The sequence below is a fragment of the Thunnus thynnus genome, chromosome 17, assembly GCF_963924715.1.
Source record: "Thunnus thynnus chromosome 17, fThuThy2.1, whole genome shotgun sequence".
In the NCBI taxonomy this organism is placed as follows: domain Eukaryota; kingdom Metazoa; phylum Chordata; class Actinopteri; order Scombriformes; family Scombridae; genus Thunnus; species Thunnus thynnus.
Window position 1 is genome coordinate 15,165,063 of NC_089533.1, and position 15,648 is coordinate 15,180,710.

General features: G+C 41.2%; 2 protein-coding genes across 4 annotated transcripts; both read right to left on the reverse strand.

Moving 5' to 3' along the window:
• Window positions 1–487: 487 nt before the first annotated feature.
• Window positions 488–6,766, reverse strand: uqcrc2a (ubiquinol-cytochrome c reductase core protein 2a). The gene is made up of 14 exons (XM_067571171.1): window positions 6,623–6,766; window positions 4,668–4,769; window positions 4,427–4,576; window positions 4,200–4,264; window positions 4,019–4,075; window positions 3,781–3,905; window positions 3,391–3,488; window positions 3,174–3,231; window positions 2,622–2,717; window positions 2,318–2,517; window positions 2,120–2,200; window positions 1,945–2,021; window positions 1,669–1,822; window positions 488–813 (listed from the first exon to the last, which is right to left on the reverse strand). The coding sequence occupies exons 1-14, from the start codon at window positions 6,653–6,655 to the stop codon at window positions 730–732; spliced, it is 1,380 nt and encodes a 459-aa protein (XP_067427272.1). The 5' UTR covers window positions 6,656–6,766; the 3' UTR covers window positions 488–729.
• A 959-nt stretch (window positions 6,767–7,725) lies between these two features.
• Window positions 7,726–15,527, reverse strand: si:ch211-256e16.3 (kelch-like protein 20). 3 transcript variants are annotated; one of them, XM_067616405.1, is made up of 12 exons: window positions 15,388–15,527; window positions 14,760–15,071; window positions 14,527–14,661; window positions 14,247–14,438; window positions 13,272–13,415; window positions 12,604–12,790; window positions 11,109–11,255; window positions 10,816–10,944; window positions 9,444–9,620; window positions 9,154–9,300; window positions 8,857–9,022; window positions 7,726–8,405 (listed from the first exon to the last, which is right to left on the reverse strand). In XM_067616405.1, the coding sequence occupies exons 2-12, from the start codon at window positions 15,048–15,050 to the stop codon at window positions 8,255–8,257; spliced, it is 1,866 nt and encodes a 621-aa protein (XP_067472506.1). In that variant the 5' UTR covers window positions 15,051–15,071; window positions 15,388–15,527; the 3' UTR covers window positions 7,726–8,254. The 3 variants fall into 3 exon arrangements, with proteins under 3 accessions (XP_067472506.1, XP_067472505.1, XP_067472504.1); XM_067616404.1 differs by having other exon boundaries at window positions 15,376–15,516; XM_067616403.1 differs by lacking the exon at window positions 15,388–15,527 and adding an exon at window positions 15,195–15,331.
• Window positions 15,528–15,648: the final 121 nt, after the last annotated feature.

A 15,648-nucleotide genomic window follows, 5' to 3' on the forward strand; every position in this document is an offset into this window, starting at 1 on the left:
ACAGCTTCTGTGTGGATTAATATTTTACATTCAAAACATGTGAAATATGATGCATTGCTATTGATTAAATAAAATCAGCTACACCTCAGCCAGCTGCAACATTTAATGCTGCTCATTCATCACTTATAGTAATCAAATATTATATTGACAAGAGGCCAGTCTTGCCTGCATAATGAGTGCTATTTTAAGACCAAAATACTTATTCCAACATTGTTAAATTTACACCTAATATACTGTCTGCACAAATGAAAACAGGATTGCATAAACCTAAATTTAAACTGTTCAGCACTGGATTAAAAGCATCGTTCAATCATATTTGTGCCTTTGGGTCCCCCTTTTGGTTGATGAATGGAACAATATTTCTCAGCTGAAAGAGCCTGCAGGTAGAACAGCCACTTAAACCACCGGACCACCCTCACGTTCCTGATACAACCCTAAAACTTTACTCTGGATTCATTTCCGAACACAAATTCAAGTGACAACAGGCTGTTATTACTGTCATTACTTTAATTTACATAGATATACAGTTAAGTTGACAAGACACCCAAAAAGACAGTCTGCATTAATGTTCTCCAGCTCCTTGTTGGTGCTTACACTTACTGCGGGACAGACTACAAATGATTGGTGACGTCAAATGAATTGTTGCTTGTAGCTTTGAGGTCCTCTTTCCTTTTCAAGCAGCCAGGCACAGTATGCCCGACTTAAATCACCGGTTCCTTTATTTTATTTTCATAATTCATCCACAAATGGTGTATTAATGAGATGTCCACTAGCTGCCATGGTCTTCTTGCTGTCCACAAATTTTTTTGCAGCCTGTAAATAAAGAGCAGAGATTATTGAATTGTTTAGCCTGAACTATTTAATTCACTAGACTTACTTTATGAGCAATATTAAGAACTCAAGAGCAAATATTTCTTTATTCTAGTGTTGAAATGATTAATTGATTCGTTAATCCTGATTGCCAGAAAATTAAATTTAAAAAAAAAAAAATGGCAAAAACACATTTGCTGATTCCAGCTTCTTAAATGTGAATTTTTTTTTATTTCACTGTTAATTGAAAATCACTGAGTTGTGGACTGTTGATGGGACAAAACAAGTAATATGAAGATGTCAGCGTGGGCTTTAGATATTTTTTAGACATTTTATTCACCAAATTAAATGATTAAGCTAAAACTTTGTCGACAGCTCTAGTTTAGTCATCACAATATTTATTTTCCTTTTCTAAAAAGGCATGTTTCAAATTACATCTCAAACAGAATGCAACTACAATAAAGTAAGTGCACAAGTATACATTTGAATGAATAAATATATAAATGTGCACACAAATTAACTACCTTAAGTGTCTGTATCTTAATGTTTGTGGGTAAAATCTCGATTAGTCGTGTTTATTTTTTTTAGGCGTCATAATGTACACACAAAAACATACATGCAAACACTCACAAACCTACACATACATACAGACTTTAGCACTAAATTCATACAAACACACTAGTTGATTTTTATGTTTTAGACACAGTAACAGTTTAAATTTAACAAAAGGAATGCATTCATCACAATGTTAGTGTCTCTGGTTAAAAAATTAAATAAAAGCTGTGAGGATGTGATAAGAATAGAACTTATGATGAATAAAGATTGTTATTTCACCACCTCTTCAGTGAAGGCACTCACCTTGACCACATCGTTCTTGGTAACGGAGTCTACAGCCTGGAGAACAGTCTCGGGGACCTGGTACGCTGCAGTAGTCAGAGCCTGAGCGCCGATCTCCTCCAACAGGCCCTCAGAGCTCTCTATTGACATCAGGTACTCTATTTTCACCTGGTTCCTGTGCAGAGACGTCAAACAGTCAAGAACATTTTCTGAACTTCTGTCTTTCAGTCAGAACTGCACTAGTAACATCTCTGTCGGATACACAAATGCTTTCTCCCACATGCCCTCTGAACTCACTTTGCTCTGGTGATGTCAGCCTCTGACACGTTTCCCTCAGCCACACCTCTCACTTGAGCGACGGCAGCTTTGATCACCTACACGGAGGACGGCAACAAGTACAGGTTCAGTAAAAATGCACATTCTGGTATTGTGTAGTTACATTTGTCTTGGTGGGAGTGAATTTGGCAGTCACCTCTCCTGCTGAGTGAGCTTGTGCAATGGTGTAGATGCCAAACAGGCCCGAGTCAGAGTATGAGGCATTGAAGGCTGAGGCCTGAAAGACAGCCAGAGGTTATTTGACATTAGGAGACAAATCTCTCTTTATTTAAATTGATGCAATGTGGTACAAGAGTAAACAATATATACCAAAAACTTTTTTTTTTTTACTTACATCAAAGGGCTGTGTGGTAGCTTTGGCGATCCCCTGGCTCAGTTTGCTGGTGATGTTGGCGCCCCTCTTCACATGTGGGCCAGCTCCCAGGATCCTTTGCAGCACACTGAAGGCATTAGCCTCTGCGCTACCTGACACGCCACCCTCACTGGCTATCAATGCGTGGGCCAAGTCGTCATTGTTCCGCACCCGCACCTCACCTACACACATGCACACATACACACACACACATAATACCATCATGACAACAATGCAGCAACAGATCTCAAAGAGTGTGATGTGGCTTTTAAAGCTGAGCTTTTACCTCCACGGTACAAAGCCTTTGCTGCAGGTGCTCCAGCCCCACTGCGGACACTCAGGAGCCCCTCGCCCACCTGCCTCAGGACAGAGTGCTTCACACCTGGATGCATAAATCAGAGAATACCAACATTAACACAGTGAACTTTCATGAATGCTCTTGTCGCAAAAAAATACTGTATTCACAGAACAGAAACTGCCATACGAGCATGAGGTACCGTCATTCAGACAACCATTGTCTGCAGGTCAAGTCAGCCTTATCACATTGACGCACACAAATCTGCACATAATAAAACCATTAGTAACACTGCCGGCCTCTTATCACATACCAGTACTGAGTCAGTACCTCTGTGTCTTTGGGCAGAAGCCAAATGACATTCGAGAAGGCTGTGCGCACCCACACACACACACACACACACACACACACACACACACACACACACACACAAAAGCAGTTTATTTAAATCAATGAGACTGTAAATTGGAGACACGATAAGCAATGCCTGATGAGAAAGAACAACTGTGATACAGAGACTAGACAGCACTAGTAGACACTCACCTAGTCCTACAAGAGCCATTCTGCCAGAGGTGAAATTGTCCTCAACAAATGACTGCAGCTACAGGAGGAGGATAAGGAGGAGGAGAGGGGTGTAAGAGCTAAGCACAATCTAACAAATAATGGTCTTCAAATTGGTCTTGAAGTTGCTATCATGACTCAGAATTTACTCCTTTTCTTATGTAGAGAAAAAAAACAAAAACAAAGCACAGATCCATACCTGTTCAGATGAGATACGACCGAGCATGTGGTCAGGGCAGTACAGAGAGTTGGACAGAGCATTTTTGTACGCTGCTTCATGCAACTTCTCAATTATGCCTGCAGGAGAAAATAGAGGAATTTAAGCTGAGGAAAACTGGGCATCCAAGAAGTAGACTTAGGACTCAACTGAAAATCTTCTATCTTCATCAAGCATCTAGCAATAAGAACCCAGGGAGAAGGCCAAAAAATTCAAGAACCTTCAAGCTTTTTTTTTTACCATTTGCTTTGGCCCTAGAAGTCAAAAATCACTTGATGCAGTTTTTTTAAAGCCTGACTTGATGCAATTTGACACAATTTCCAAAATGAAAATGCCGGTGTTCAGTAGCTGAATTGCTGCTCTGGTACTCACCTATCTGAGGACACTGCTGAGCCAGAGCCTTGTCGATCTTCAGCCTGGGTAACAGGTCGTTTACTTCCCACGGTCGAAACTCTGGAGCTGCGGCCACGTTAACCACATACTCCAATAATGTGTCTCTGGTAAAACACACAGACACAGTAAGGCATCAACATGACTATAGAGGATTTCTAAATAAATGCAGCATAAAACAACAGAGTAAGTAAAAACATTATAAGACAGGAGCACTTACAGGTGATCTCTCAGGCAGTCTGCAGAGTAGACCATGGTCTCTCTTGATGATGTCACACTGCAGGTAAAGAGATGACAACGAAGTTAGTTCAATGTGGTGGGCTATGGTTGCACTAGTATTCCCTTGTTTATTTATAGCGGGACTGTGAATGTGAGCATGTGTAGAGAGTACCCTCACTGACCTCAGGCTGCCTCCCAGTGCTTCCACACTGCGACAGAGCTTCAAGGCAGACGAACCCTTATTAGTCTACAAAAGAAAAAAAAAAATCTTGATTAATTAAGGCATCATTGCCACAGTCTGACACTACACAGCGAGGTGAAGACACTTGTGAACGTGAATAACGCAGCTTAACTGCAAAAAAAAAAAAGTTCACGGTTTTTCTAAATGCATCACACATTCACAAATTACCAGATTTGCCGCCAATCGTAGCACATGGGAGACGCCCAGGTTTCCCGCAGCCTCATAGCGACTCCCACCTTTCACAAACAGACCGACACTGGACAAGGGGGAGTAGTTCTCCAGTGATGCGATGACCAGACCGTTTGGGAGCTTGGACACCTGAAGCAGCAAAGAAAAATGATATGCATTTTCTGAGCAATTATGCATTAATAAAATATGTCATTCGTGTGTAGACTAAAGCAGCACCCACCTGGACATTTTGGGGAGGGAGAGGAGCGGCTAAGGATGGTTTGTGGCCTGTGAGAGGTTCAGTCAGAGCTTCACTCCTCCTGGCAGCAGCATAGCAACGTTTCTACGAGAAAAGGTGAAACCAAATTAAAAGATCGTTCATTTGTTTGGCAGCTGTTTAACTTTTCCTCTTGAGTGTAATGGGCCACAAGAACAAAAACCTGCTCAACTACTTTCCACTACCCTTGATTCACCCAGCAGGGTTTCTGTATGAAAGTGGCACAGCTTTTAAGTAGTGTAAACATCAGGGGTCCGATTAAATGGTCACTTAGAGAAGGAACTACTTTCTTACTCATGCTGAAGAGCAAGCACTCCACAAATCAGGCTGGCATCAGATTGGACAAATCTTAATCCTGTGAAAACTAACATGACCTCTAATGTTTCATAACAGCTACTGTCAACAACTTAACCCTGATATGAAAAAAAACGTGTACTTCAGACACCCTGATTCTAAGCTCTTGTGCTGCAATTTTCTCTCTGGATTGATAGTGGGTAATAAGATGATCTTTACCAGAGATTTCATAAATTTGACCACTTATATATCAAAGTAGTGATTCCATTAATATCTATGGTTGTGCTGAACAATTTGGGTAATGGTGCAAACAAATGAGCAGGTCTGCTTTATGGTAATATTGGATTTAAAGAGTATTTTCATCAATGTGATGAAGTAGCTTGATTTTCATTTATTAAACTCGCTGGTTTAGCCACAAACAGATCTAGTTATTTTCTCTATTGAGTTTCCAGAAAATAGACTACCTTATGATTAGAGCTGCAACTAACAATTCTTTTCATCATCAGTTAATCTTTTAGTTGTTTGGTTTATAAAATGTCAAAGTGTTGGAAAATGTCAACTACTGTTATCTCAAAGTGCAACCTACGATGTCTTGTCTGCCCAAAGCCCAAAGATATCAAGTTGGAACCAGAGATGTTTGGCAATTTTTTCTTAAAAATCAACTCAAAACATTATAGAAAATAGCAGGCTATACATTTTTGTCAATTGACTTAACAATCAATCAATCAACTGATGCAGCTCTAGTCATGATATTGCTATACAAAATTACATATACTATGGTAGAAGGTTATGTCCACATATCACCCTCTATTAATCTAGATAAAAAATGAATGTATATTTTTATATATGTCCAATAACAACTGTCAATAAAATGTCTAAAATAAGTGAGGGCTTAAACTTTATCTAACAGCTATCAACCCAAACTATTTTATTTATGATACAAAACAGAGAAGCAAACAAGTCTTTCTGAGCGTCTATAAAGCTGATTATGATCTGGTATTTATCCTTGTTAACATTACCAACCATTAGTTGTGTTGATCAACTGTACAATTGATTATTTATTGAGTCCAATCTATGACATGTCAAACTGCAGACTGACTACTGTCCTCAAGAAGAGACAGTAGGTTGACCTGATATGACCCCTCCAAATCTAATACATAGCGACCACAACCGGACACAGTAAGCATGTGTAAACAAAGACTGATTGCTGTGACAATTTATGAGAAAAAAAGATGACCAAATTAGGTGTGTTGTTCGCTTCGAGGCACCTCCTCAAAAAAATTGTATTACACGCGTCAGGAGATGACCTTCAGCTTGCATCTAGCAGAGCGAAGAAACCGGCTATTTCACTGCACGCCTGACGTACATTTAGTCTCACTTACATTAAATGTGAACGTTTGAAGAAGACGGTGTCAGTCAATCTGTCAGTTAAAACCATGTCAACAAGCCTTTCATAAGATAAACCCGCATTAGCTACTTAGCCACCTAGCAAGCTAACTAGCCGACGGGGCTAACTACAGCTAAATAAGGCTTCAGTTTTCGAGCTGATGGCGAACAACAACGAGCGAAGATAAAGTCCAGCCGGCAACAAACCTCACATCAAACCGAATAAACACAGGACTCACGGGGAGAGCGTTAAGAGGCCGGATTCCCCTCATGACTCCAGGCTCTCTCCTTCAGCCGGGTACAGAAAGACAGATATGGCCGCTCGGTGACGTCACGTCGTACCCACAATCCACCGCGCTGCTGAGCAGAGGATCAAAGATGATTCAGGATGTCAAGATGAACCTCCAACAGCTGCAGGTGGTTCAAAGTCTCAAAAACTATCATCACTCTTTGGTTTGAGGTTAATCATCAAGATATGAGCTAACTTTAGATAACATTTTCATAATCATGTTGTGGAGGCCCATTTCTACCAAGAAAAAAAGAGTTATGACAAAAAAGTCGAAATTATTACTTTATTAGTCACTTTTTACAATTTTGAGTTTTATGAAGATCGGACCGACAGACGTTGTTACCTTACGTTAACGTTGTCAACTAATTAATATTCCAGCAGTGAGCGAAACAGTGTGGCAGTCCTCATTGTTTTCAAGTTACACCTTCCTGCAACACACCTGCTGCATATTCAGGTGTGCAGGTTTTTGGTTTCTTTTATATATATATTTTTACTAAGTAAAGCGAGGAAATCATGAGCCAAATTAATACATAGTCAAACTCTGGCTTTGTAAGTCAGTATTTTGACTTAGTCAAAATTATGATTACTCAGTCAAAACTATTAAATATTGAGTCAAATAGCAGCCAGTAAAAATGATGTGTTAAATATACAGTAGCGGTCAAAAGTTTGGACACACTTTCCCATTTGAGAAAGTGAAAGCTTGACTTAACAAGTATTTTTATCATCTCCATTTTCTGTTCCTAGCAGAATTAGCTTCCACAAACTCCCACTGGCTCTGTTTAAATTAACTATTTTCTAAGACTAAGCCTTCAATGAAACATAATTTTTGTTAAAGGTAGGAATTGATCACAAAAACTGAATTTATAGTCTACAAAAACTTAAAGACCCCTTAAAGACATGCATTAAGACATAAAAATACTCTATTTGAACAATAATGTGTTTCGTATTTTAATACAGTTGTACATGTGTTTCTAGTTTTCTGGTTACTCAGTGTATTTGTGTTTTAGAAGATGTATGAAATGTGAAATGGAAAAAAAGGAAACAAGACAAGCATTCACAGTGTAGAATTAAACATCTTTATTAGAGGATCTTTTTTAAAAAATGTAATTCTCACAGCTCGTCATACTCCAAATAAATACGTCACATAATAATAATAATAATAATAATAATAATAATAATAATAATAATACAAAAATACACTATGTTGGCTGGGAAAATGTTCACCGATTTGAGGCGCTCGGACATTAAAACACAACCCTTAACATGTTCACATCATACAGAGACTGAGCTTAGACTGCTGATTGAGTTGTCGATCAGTTACTTGAGATTCATGTGGGTCAACGACGTTTCCTTTGTCGCCACACCAAAGGAGGGACCCGAGTGAGTGAGACTCATTCCATAAATTGTCACTGATTAAAAACCAGCTCCTCTTTGCCTCCAGTAACAGCTCAAACAGCAATGTGCCAAATCCAGGCATCCTTTCTCTTCAGTTAACTGGTCTCCACAGCACTGAGCTTTGAAGTGCACTGTCCCCGAAGAGGGTGCAAATAACCACAAAAGACTTGCCATTTGACGACCTCACTTAGTTGTCGTTTGGTGTACCAGGGCTGCTGCTCATGTCCTTCCTCAGCTGGAGAGACACACAGCTCAGCCAACTGCGACTGGTGGGCATCTCTCCGACAATCTCCCATGCGTCAGTCTCGTCACAGTACCTCTCAATAGTGTCGTGATATCTGCATTCAAAGATTGATCAGCATTAACCAGTTGTAAATTTAACATCGATAAAGTAACACTGTCTTTTTTAATAAAAGAAAGCTATAATTGTGTTTGTTCTGTTTTTAATCTAATGCCTCTTTTCAACCAAATAGTTCCAGGTACTGAGGAGCCACAGGAACTAACAAATCAGAAACCTGAAGTTCCGTGTTTACATTCCTGGTTGTATTTCATCTGAAGATTAGCCAAATTAGTCTGATTAACAAATCAAACAAAAACTCCTAACTGTGTGAATGAGGTTGTACAAAAGGAGAGGAACCAAAGTAAATCCTGGTTACCCAGTCAAAACGCAGGTATGGTTCCTGAGTTCCTAAAAAAGTTCCTGCATTCCTAAAAAGGTTCCTGTGGGGGATTACATGCCTATTATATGCACAAGTACCTTCTCTACATTTTATTCATATAATTCCTCACCTGTCCCAGCCCTCTTCTCCTCCCAGAACATAGATCTTTCCATCCACCACAGCGACACCAGGCCGGTAGCGTCGTTCTTTCATGGGGGCACACATGGTCCACTGGTTGGTTTTGGGATTATAACACTCCACCTTATCTGTGTTTTCTGTTGAGGCATGCCAGCCGCCTACAAGAAATAAATATAACAGTCAATGTGACTATATTCCTTAATTTAGTTTTAATTTGTTCTGTCATTAATTAGTGTGTGTGAATCAGCAAAGGTTTACGTTCTGGACAGAGTGCTGTAAAGTACAATACCTATTACATAGAGTTTTCCTTTGAGTGTACATGCTGCTGAACCAGAGCGAGCGATCTGCATCGGGGAAACCTCTGTCCATGTAGAGGTTTTAGGGTTGTACACTTGTGCAAGGTCTGTGCCATCACCATCCTCTAGAACTGCACCACCTACCAGGACACACAGAGAAATATCAGTGCACTGCCAACAAGACAGCAGCAAACAAAACTCTAAAAACACTGTTGGTAAAACCATTTTAAATAAAAAGCACAACGTCAAGATAATGTTCTTGTGTGGAACTCGTGTTTGGTACCAGTAACATAAAGCAGTCCGTCCAGGGCCACCACTGCAGGACTTGTGACGGCCATCTTGACAGACTCGGTGAACTGCCAAGAGTTGGTGTCGGGGTTGTAGCACTCCACAGAGTCCAGACGAGAGCGTCCTTCCCAACCTCCCACAGCATACACAAAGCCGTCCAGCATCACCAGGCCTGTGAGGAAAGAGGGGAATCACTGATGATAACTTTTTACATTAACATTCTAGACACAATGTCTAATAGCCTTTTCCCACTGCAGGAAACAAATCCTGTTTTTGTTTCAACTGTTCAGTGCCTCCTTTAGGGATGAGATCCAGCAACTACATCTCAGCCGTGCTCAAGAGGAACAAGGATGATTAAAATCAAAATGAGTAACCATGTTTTGTCTCCTACCTGTCCGAATGAACCAATACACCCAACACTAAAATTTTTTTTAAAAATAAAATAAGAGTAGACCCTTTTCACAGATGACATTTTGATTTGTCAAAGCAGGAAAAGCACAGGTGTGAATAATGACATTAATGAAAGCTCAATTCCATTAACTGTCCCAGTGAGAGAGTGAAGATGCTCAGTACTGGAGCCTTGAGACAGGCTCACTTAAATGGAGTTCAGCCATTGTTAACATATTTAATTCCACCTATGCTTTTTCTGCTTTGACAAGTCAAAATGGCTGCTGTGAAAAGGATCTATGCAGAGTGCTTGTTGGTCAAATGAAGATATCCAGGCCCTCATTAGTATTTGGGGGTGAAAAGAGCCATTGAGAAGAAGGTGAAGACAACATTTTAAAACAAAAACATTTTTCAGCATTTGGCAGAAGGTGGTGTACAACACAAAGCTAAACAGTGCAAGAAAAACTTTTAAAAAGGATAAAACAAGATAACAGAAAAAAAAGATCTCAATGCCTGCAGTGTCACAAACAAAGAACTGCAGTGTTTCCCCTTGGTTGACTCAGCGTAACAGGACAGTAACACTTCTGAAAGACACAACAATCTGAAACCAGGTCAGAAACCAACACTTCTAAAGAACACATGGTGTATCTCCCAAAAACCAGAGCTAAACCAACAAACAAAACAGCTCTGGCCACAAAACATGCAGCCCAAAAAGCCAGCATGCAGCTGGACCAAATCACCTCATCAGCTGCACAATCACTATGCGCCCAACCGCTACCCGAGGCACAAAACAAACTTTAGCAAACTAACCCGAATGGACGAGCCCCCATTTCCCCCAAGCTTAAATAACCTGGGAACACACCAGGGCCCTCGGGTGTTCCAGGTTACCTTACCGATCCACCAGCAGGTTGGACAAAGACTCAGGTGAACCTCGGGGAAACACTGTATACTTTATTAAAATGTCCCTGAGACAGCCTTACCCAACTCTGAGCGAGCCACATTCATGGGAGCCATCTCCATCCACGAGTCCAAGCAGGGGTCATAGCGCCACATCTCCCTGCTGGCTGAGCCGTCAGGAAACTCCCCTCCCGCCAAATACAGAGTGGAGTCTACAGAGAGACCGAGAGAGGAGGAGAAAGAAACATGTCACTTTTCATGTGCACCACATCTATGCTTAGGTCTTGATTTGAAAAAGAGGACACAATATGGAGTGGGCTTATACAATCAGTTATGAATGAGTTTAACCTGATTGAAGCTGACGGTGTCCGCTCACCTGAAACCACCAGCCCGTGCTTGCTCACGGCGAAGGGCAGGCAGGCCAAATTCTTCCACTTGTTCGTCACGGGGTCGAAGCTCTCGACGCTGCGCAGCACCACCTTGTCATCCTCTCCGCCGACTGTCACTATCACTTCAGCTGTCCCTGTTGCCATGGAAACAGGAGCAGAGTAACAAAGAGGAGTGAGGCGAAGGATGCTGGCCTTTGAATAGACGTTAATTTAAAAAAAGAATTTGCCTTTGTAGGATAAAATGTACTGTATGTGACGGAGCATAAGGGCAGAAACCAGGTGTAAACGCTTTCTAATGACTCATAATAACGAGTGGGAGGTATCTTTTTTAAAAGAAAGGGGGAAAAGCTTGAGTGTATACCTCTCTGAGTAAAGGACATAGTGTGTGTTGAAGCATATTTCTCACATGCACGAAATGTTTTGAGTGCTAACCTTTAAGACTTAGAAACAGATGCACATCCATGGTGTGGAAAGCCAAATCAGAGTATTTTCTGGATTTAATCTCTCACTCAACTCTTGCAAATTTTTCAAAGGCTGTATATTCTAATAAAACATAGATACATTGAATGCATAACATGAGATGGAAGATATAACCCACAGGTAATAATTTAAAGAAATAAATCAATTAATTAAGTTAAAAAATAGAATACATAGAATGCATAAAACCAAGTAAAATACAACATTTTGAAAAAAGCAGCAGTGCATAAGTGTGAAGCGGAGTGCAAAAAAGAGTTTCAGGCTGTATCAGGGAAGACATAGTTAGTTAAAGGCTAAAGTGAACACAAGAGTGACAGGAAGAGTCTTAAAAACTATAGACCAATTTTTAAACTGCCTTGCCTTGAATCTCTTGTAAATGATCAATTGAAGGCATTTCTGTCCAGAGCTTCCATCTTGAGCCCATTTCAGTCTGGTTTTAGAGTGGGGCACAGTACTGTAACTGCTGTTAGTATGGTCCTAAATGACAGATCAGTATTAAAAAAATAAAAAAAGATTTGTGCGGCACTTTTTGTTGATTTATCCACAGCATTTGATACTGTAGACCATTGCCTGCTCTTGCAGAGGCCACATAATGGCTACATAATATGGGATTTGATATCAATGAATGCAATTAGTTCAGGAACTACTCATCAGAGAGACAACAATCTGTTAAATTGGGAAGCTATTATTCTGAGTTTTTATCAGTAATAAAAGTTGTTCCACAGTGTTCAATTTTAGGTCCAGTTCTTTTTACTATTTATATCAACAATATTGTTATTATGAAATTACTATATTACCTTTCAGAAAGGCTTTGTTACTCAGATGGGCTCTATCAGACCCACTCTACTGACTGGCTCTTGCTTCATGCTCCACTTGGAAAGACTACTTTTAATTTTAGGGGTCGCCCCTCAATGATCTTGAGTAGAAATAAAGACTGAATGAATGAATGAATAAAATGGCTCATAGTTGTAATGCAGGTGCGTGTGCGGATGTGACTGGGTTTACCTGTGGACCTGCGTGGTCGTGCCCTCGGGCAATAGAGCTCTCCGCGGCGGTCCTTTAGCAACAGGTAGTCCTTGGCCTCGGAGATGAGCCTCTGGCAGCCCTGGTTCTCCTTCACTACATCCTGAGACTCGATCACATCGTGGAGGTAATAAGGGCTGATGAGAGGCAGACGGATATGCTCGAGGACCTCCAGCACATGAGAGGAGAGAAATCTGATTAACTGAAATGAACTGCCACTTAACATCAAGTGTTCAAAGTAAGTTTCATCCAGTAGGAGATTTACAATACCCATGGCCCTTGCCAGTGGTATCCATGTCGCAAAAGGCCCTGTGTTTAGTATGAGTTATCATCATTTCTCCATAAATACAGGGCTCAGTCAGTATCTGCTGATCTGATATTTATTTACACTATATTTTTGTTCATTTTCCCCCACAACAGCTGCACAACATGTACTTACAGTAGACTAAAATAAGCCTACATTGAAATTAGTAAGGTAATTATAAGATATCTAGAGAGCAGGACAGCTCTGCTTGAGGAGAACAGAACTTGCATCACATATTTCCTATAATATTTAGTGCTATAATATTTGTATAATATCTGAAGATAATTCTTCATTTATGAATGTCTTGTACATGCTGATCATAGAGCTGCGTTCATTTTAATCTGACCTTTTCAAAGCTCTGTTTGCGAGAAGGGCATTTACTCAGCCACGATATGGCAGCTTCGAACACCAACTCCTCTTTGGGCACGTTGAGATGGTCGCTGGCAAGGATTTCAGTCAGTTTGTCCACACACAGAGACAGAAACTCCTCCTGGAGAAAAGGACATAGGAAGAGAACATGATTCATTTAAAAGGGGACCTATTATGCTTTTCCGTATTTTCAGTCATACATATAATGTTACAATGTCGGCCGTTCATATTAAATGTGGCCAAAGTGTCAAATAATGAGGTAAACGTATGTAGAAGTGTTCCCTGTGAGCAAAAAGCACCAGCTTCAGACTGCTCTGAACACTCTGTTTCAAAAAGTTATTTCTACTTTCAGCCTGAGCCGACGTCCGCTTATGACGGGTTTCTTTACATGGTCATCTGCTCCACGCACAGCGCCCATGCAAAGCTACTCTAGTGGAGTCCCAAAATAAAAATTTAGTTTAGAGGTGGAAATGAGCAGAATAGGTCCCATTTAACAAACTCAACCTACTCAACCTGCTTACTAAACACCTCCAGTCCATGGAGGATAATCACTTGTAGGCCTTGGTTCGACTGCTGACAGGCAGGGTAGATTATCTTTGCTAAGCCCCTTTCACACATGAAAACAACAACACTGCCAGGTTCAATTATCCTGGTGGGGAGGTGCTGGTGGCACGAGCGAAGGCGGCTTTGTATGAACTTGATTATTTGCTTTTGAAGGGTTCCTTCCATTTTGATTGGACATAATCACTGAATAATAATTGAAATATCTGCTCTTATTCTCTGAAGGTTAGTGTTTTATTTCATTTCACTTTATCACAATGTAAAAAAATCAATATTGCATTACAAAATTACGTATATGACAATAGAAGATTTGACCTATATTGACCATCAGGGAGTCCATCTGATCTGCACAGGACTCAATATTAAAAGAGTACAATAATCAGTTTGTCACCTGCTGAGAAACACTGCTGAAGTGCTCAAGAATGTAATCCATGCTGCGTTTCTCCAACACCTTACAAGAATGGGCTTCAGCAAAGCAGTGAATCCCCACACAGTTCATTTCATCCATCTGACGCTCCATGAAACGACAACAGGCCTCTCGGACAGCCATGACGTCCAGCAGGTTGGCTGCTGCCAGCAGCGCCTAGACAAGATTGAGTTTGTATTTCAGCACTGGTCAGGAGCTAATCATGAAGGGTGACAGTGGAGAAGGAAAGGTGAGAATACTTTACCTGCACGTTTGCTTTAGAAATGTAGACCTCTGATGTGTAGGCGTAGCTCACCAGCATGCCAACCATCTGAGGTTCAACTCCATTGATGGCAACCCGCTCCTGCTTGGACTCTATCAGGTCAGTGGAGAACATTGCCTGTGGAGTTGAAAATCAGGGAAATTAATTTTGCAGCATATAAACTTGACTACTTGTGCGTTTTGCCCTGGCATAACTGTGAAGAAACCTGCTTTTACCTGGAAGTAAGAGCTAAAGGAGGCAAGCACGATGCGATGGCAGGGGAACTCCTGTCCTCCACAGCAAAGAGTCACATCACAGAAGGCGTTGTTGAGCCGCAGGCTGTTGAGGCCCTGCAGGACAGTGTTGGGGTGCCTGGTCTCCACAAACAGGTAGTCCTCGCTGCTCAGAGGAGCTGGAGCAGCGGCAGCAGCAGCAGCAACGATGCAGCCGTCTTGAGGAACCGGGAAGGTGGCATTCAGGGTGGACGGCAACGGTAAACCGGCGTTGACTGCAATTATTTCAGCCATTTCTAACTTTGCTAGGCAAGCCTGCGAGGTTGGTGGAGGCATAACAGACAAGATAGTTAGGGACACTTTGACGTCAAATGCTCACTTCAGCTTTTAGCTACTAATCCTGCACTGGAAAGTCGGATAAGTGGTAAATTAACTCACTAAGGCACTCATTTAAGATGTCAATTTGAAACAGAGTCGCAGAAGAAGCAACACGGCAGAGAGACGAGCCGAGATTGTGTCTATTAAGTTAACGTCAGCTAACTAGCTCACTAATGAGGCTTAGCAGTGTCGCGAGATGGAGGCGGAGATAGATATCGACTCGCTTCAGGAGAATACTTACAGTGTAACTTACAGAAAGGCGATATTACACGCTCAGCAGCTGTCACAGTGAGACATATTTACTGATGGACATAATCGTGACTACTAACAGAGCAGGTACTCTCCCCCCACACAGAGTGCAGCGGCATATACCGCCTCTCACCAGGAGCTCCTCCCACCGCCGCAGCACAGGTCAAGAGAGTTCACCTCCGAGTACTTCCTGCTTCGCTTCACTACAGCGTCTGCATTTGCTCCAGCATCGTTTTCTCTCTTTGTTGAAGTTATAATTGAAGTT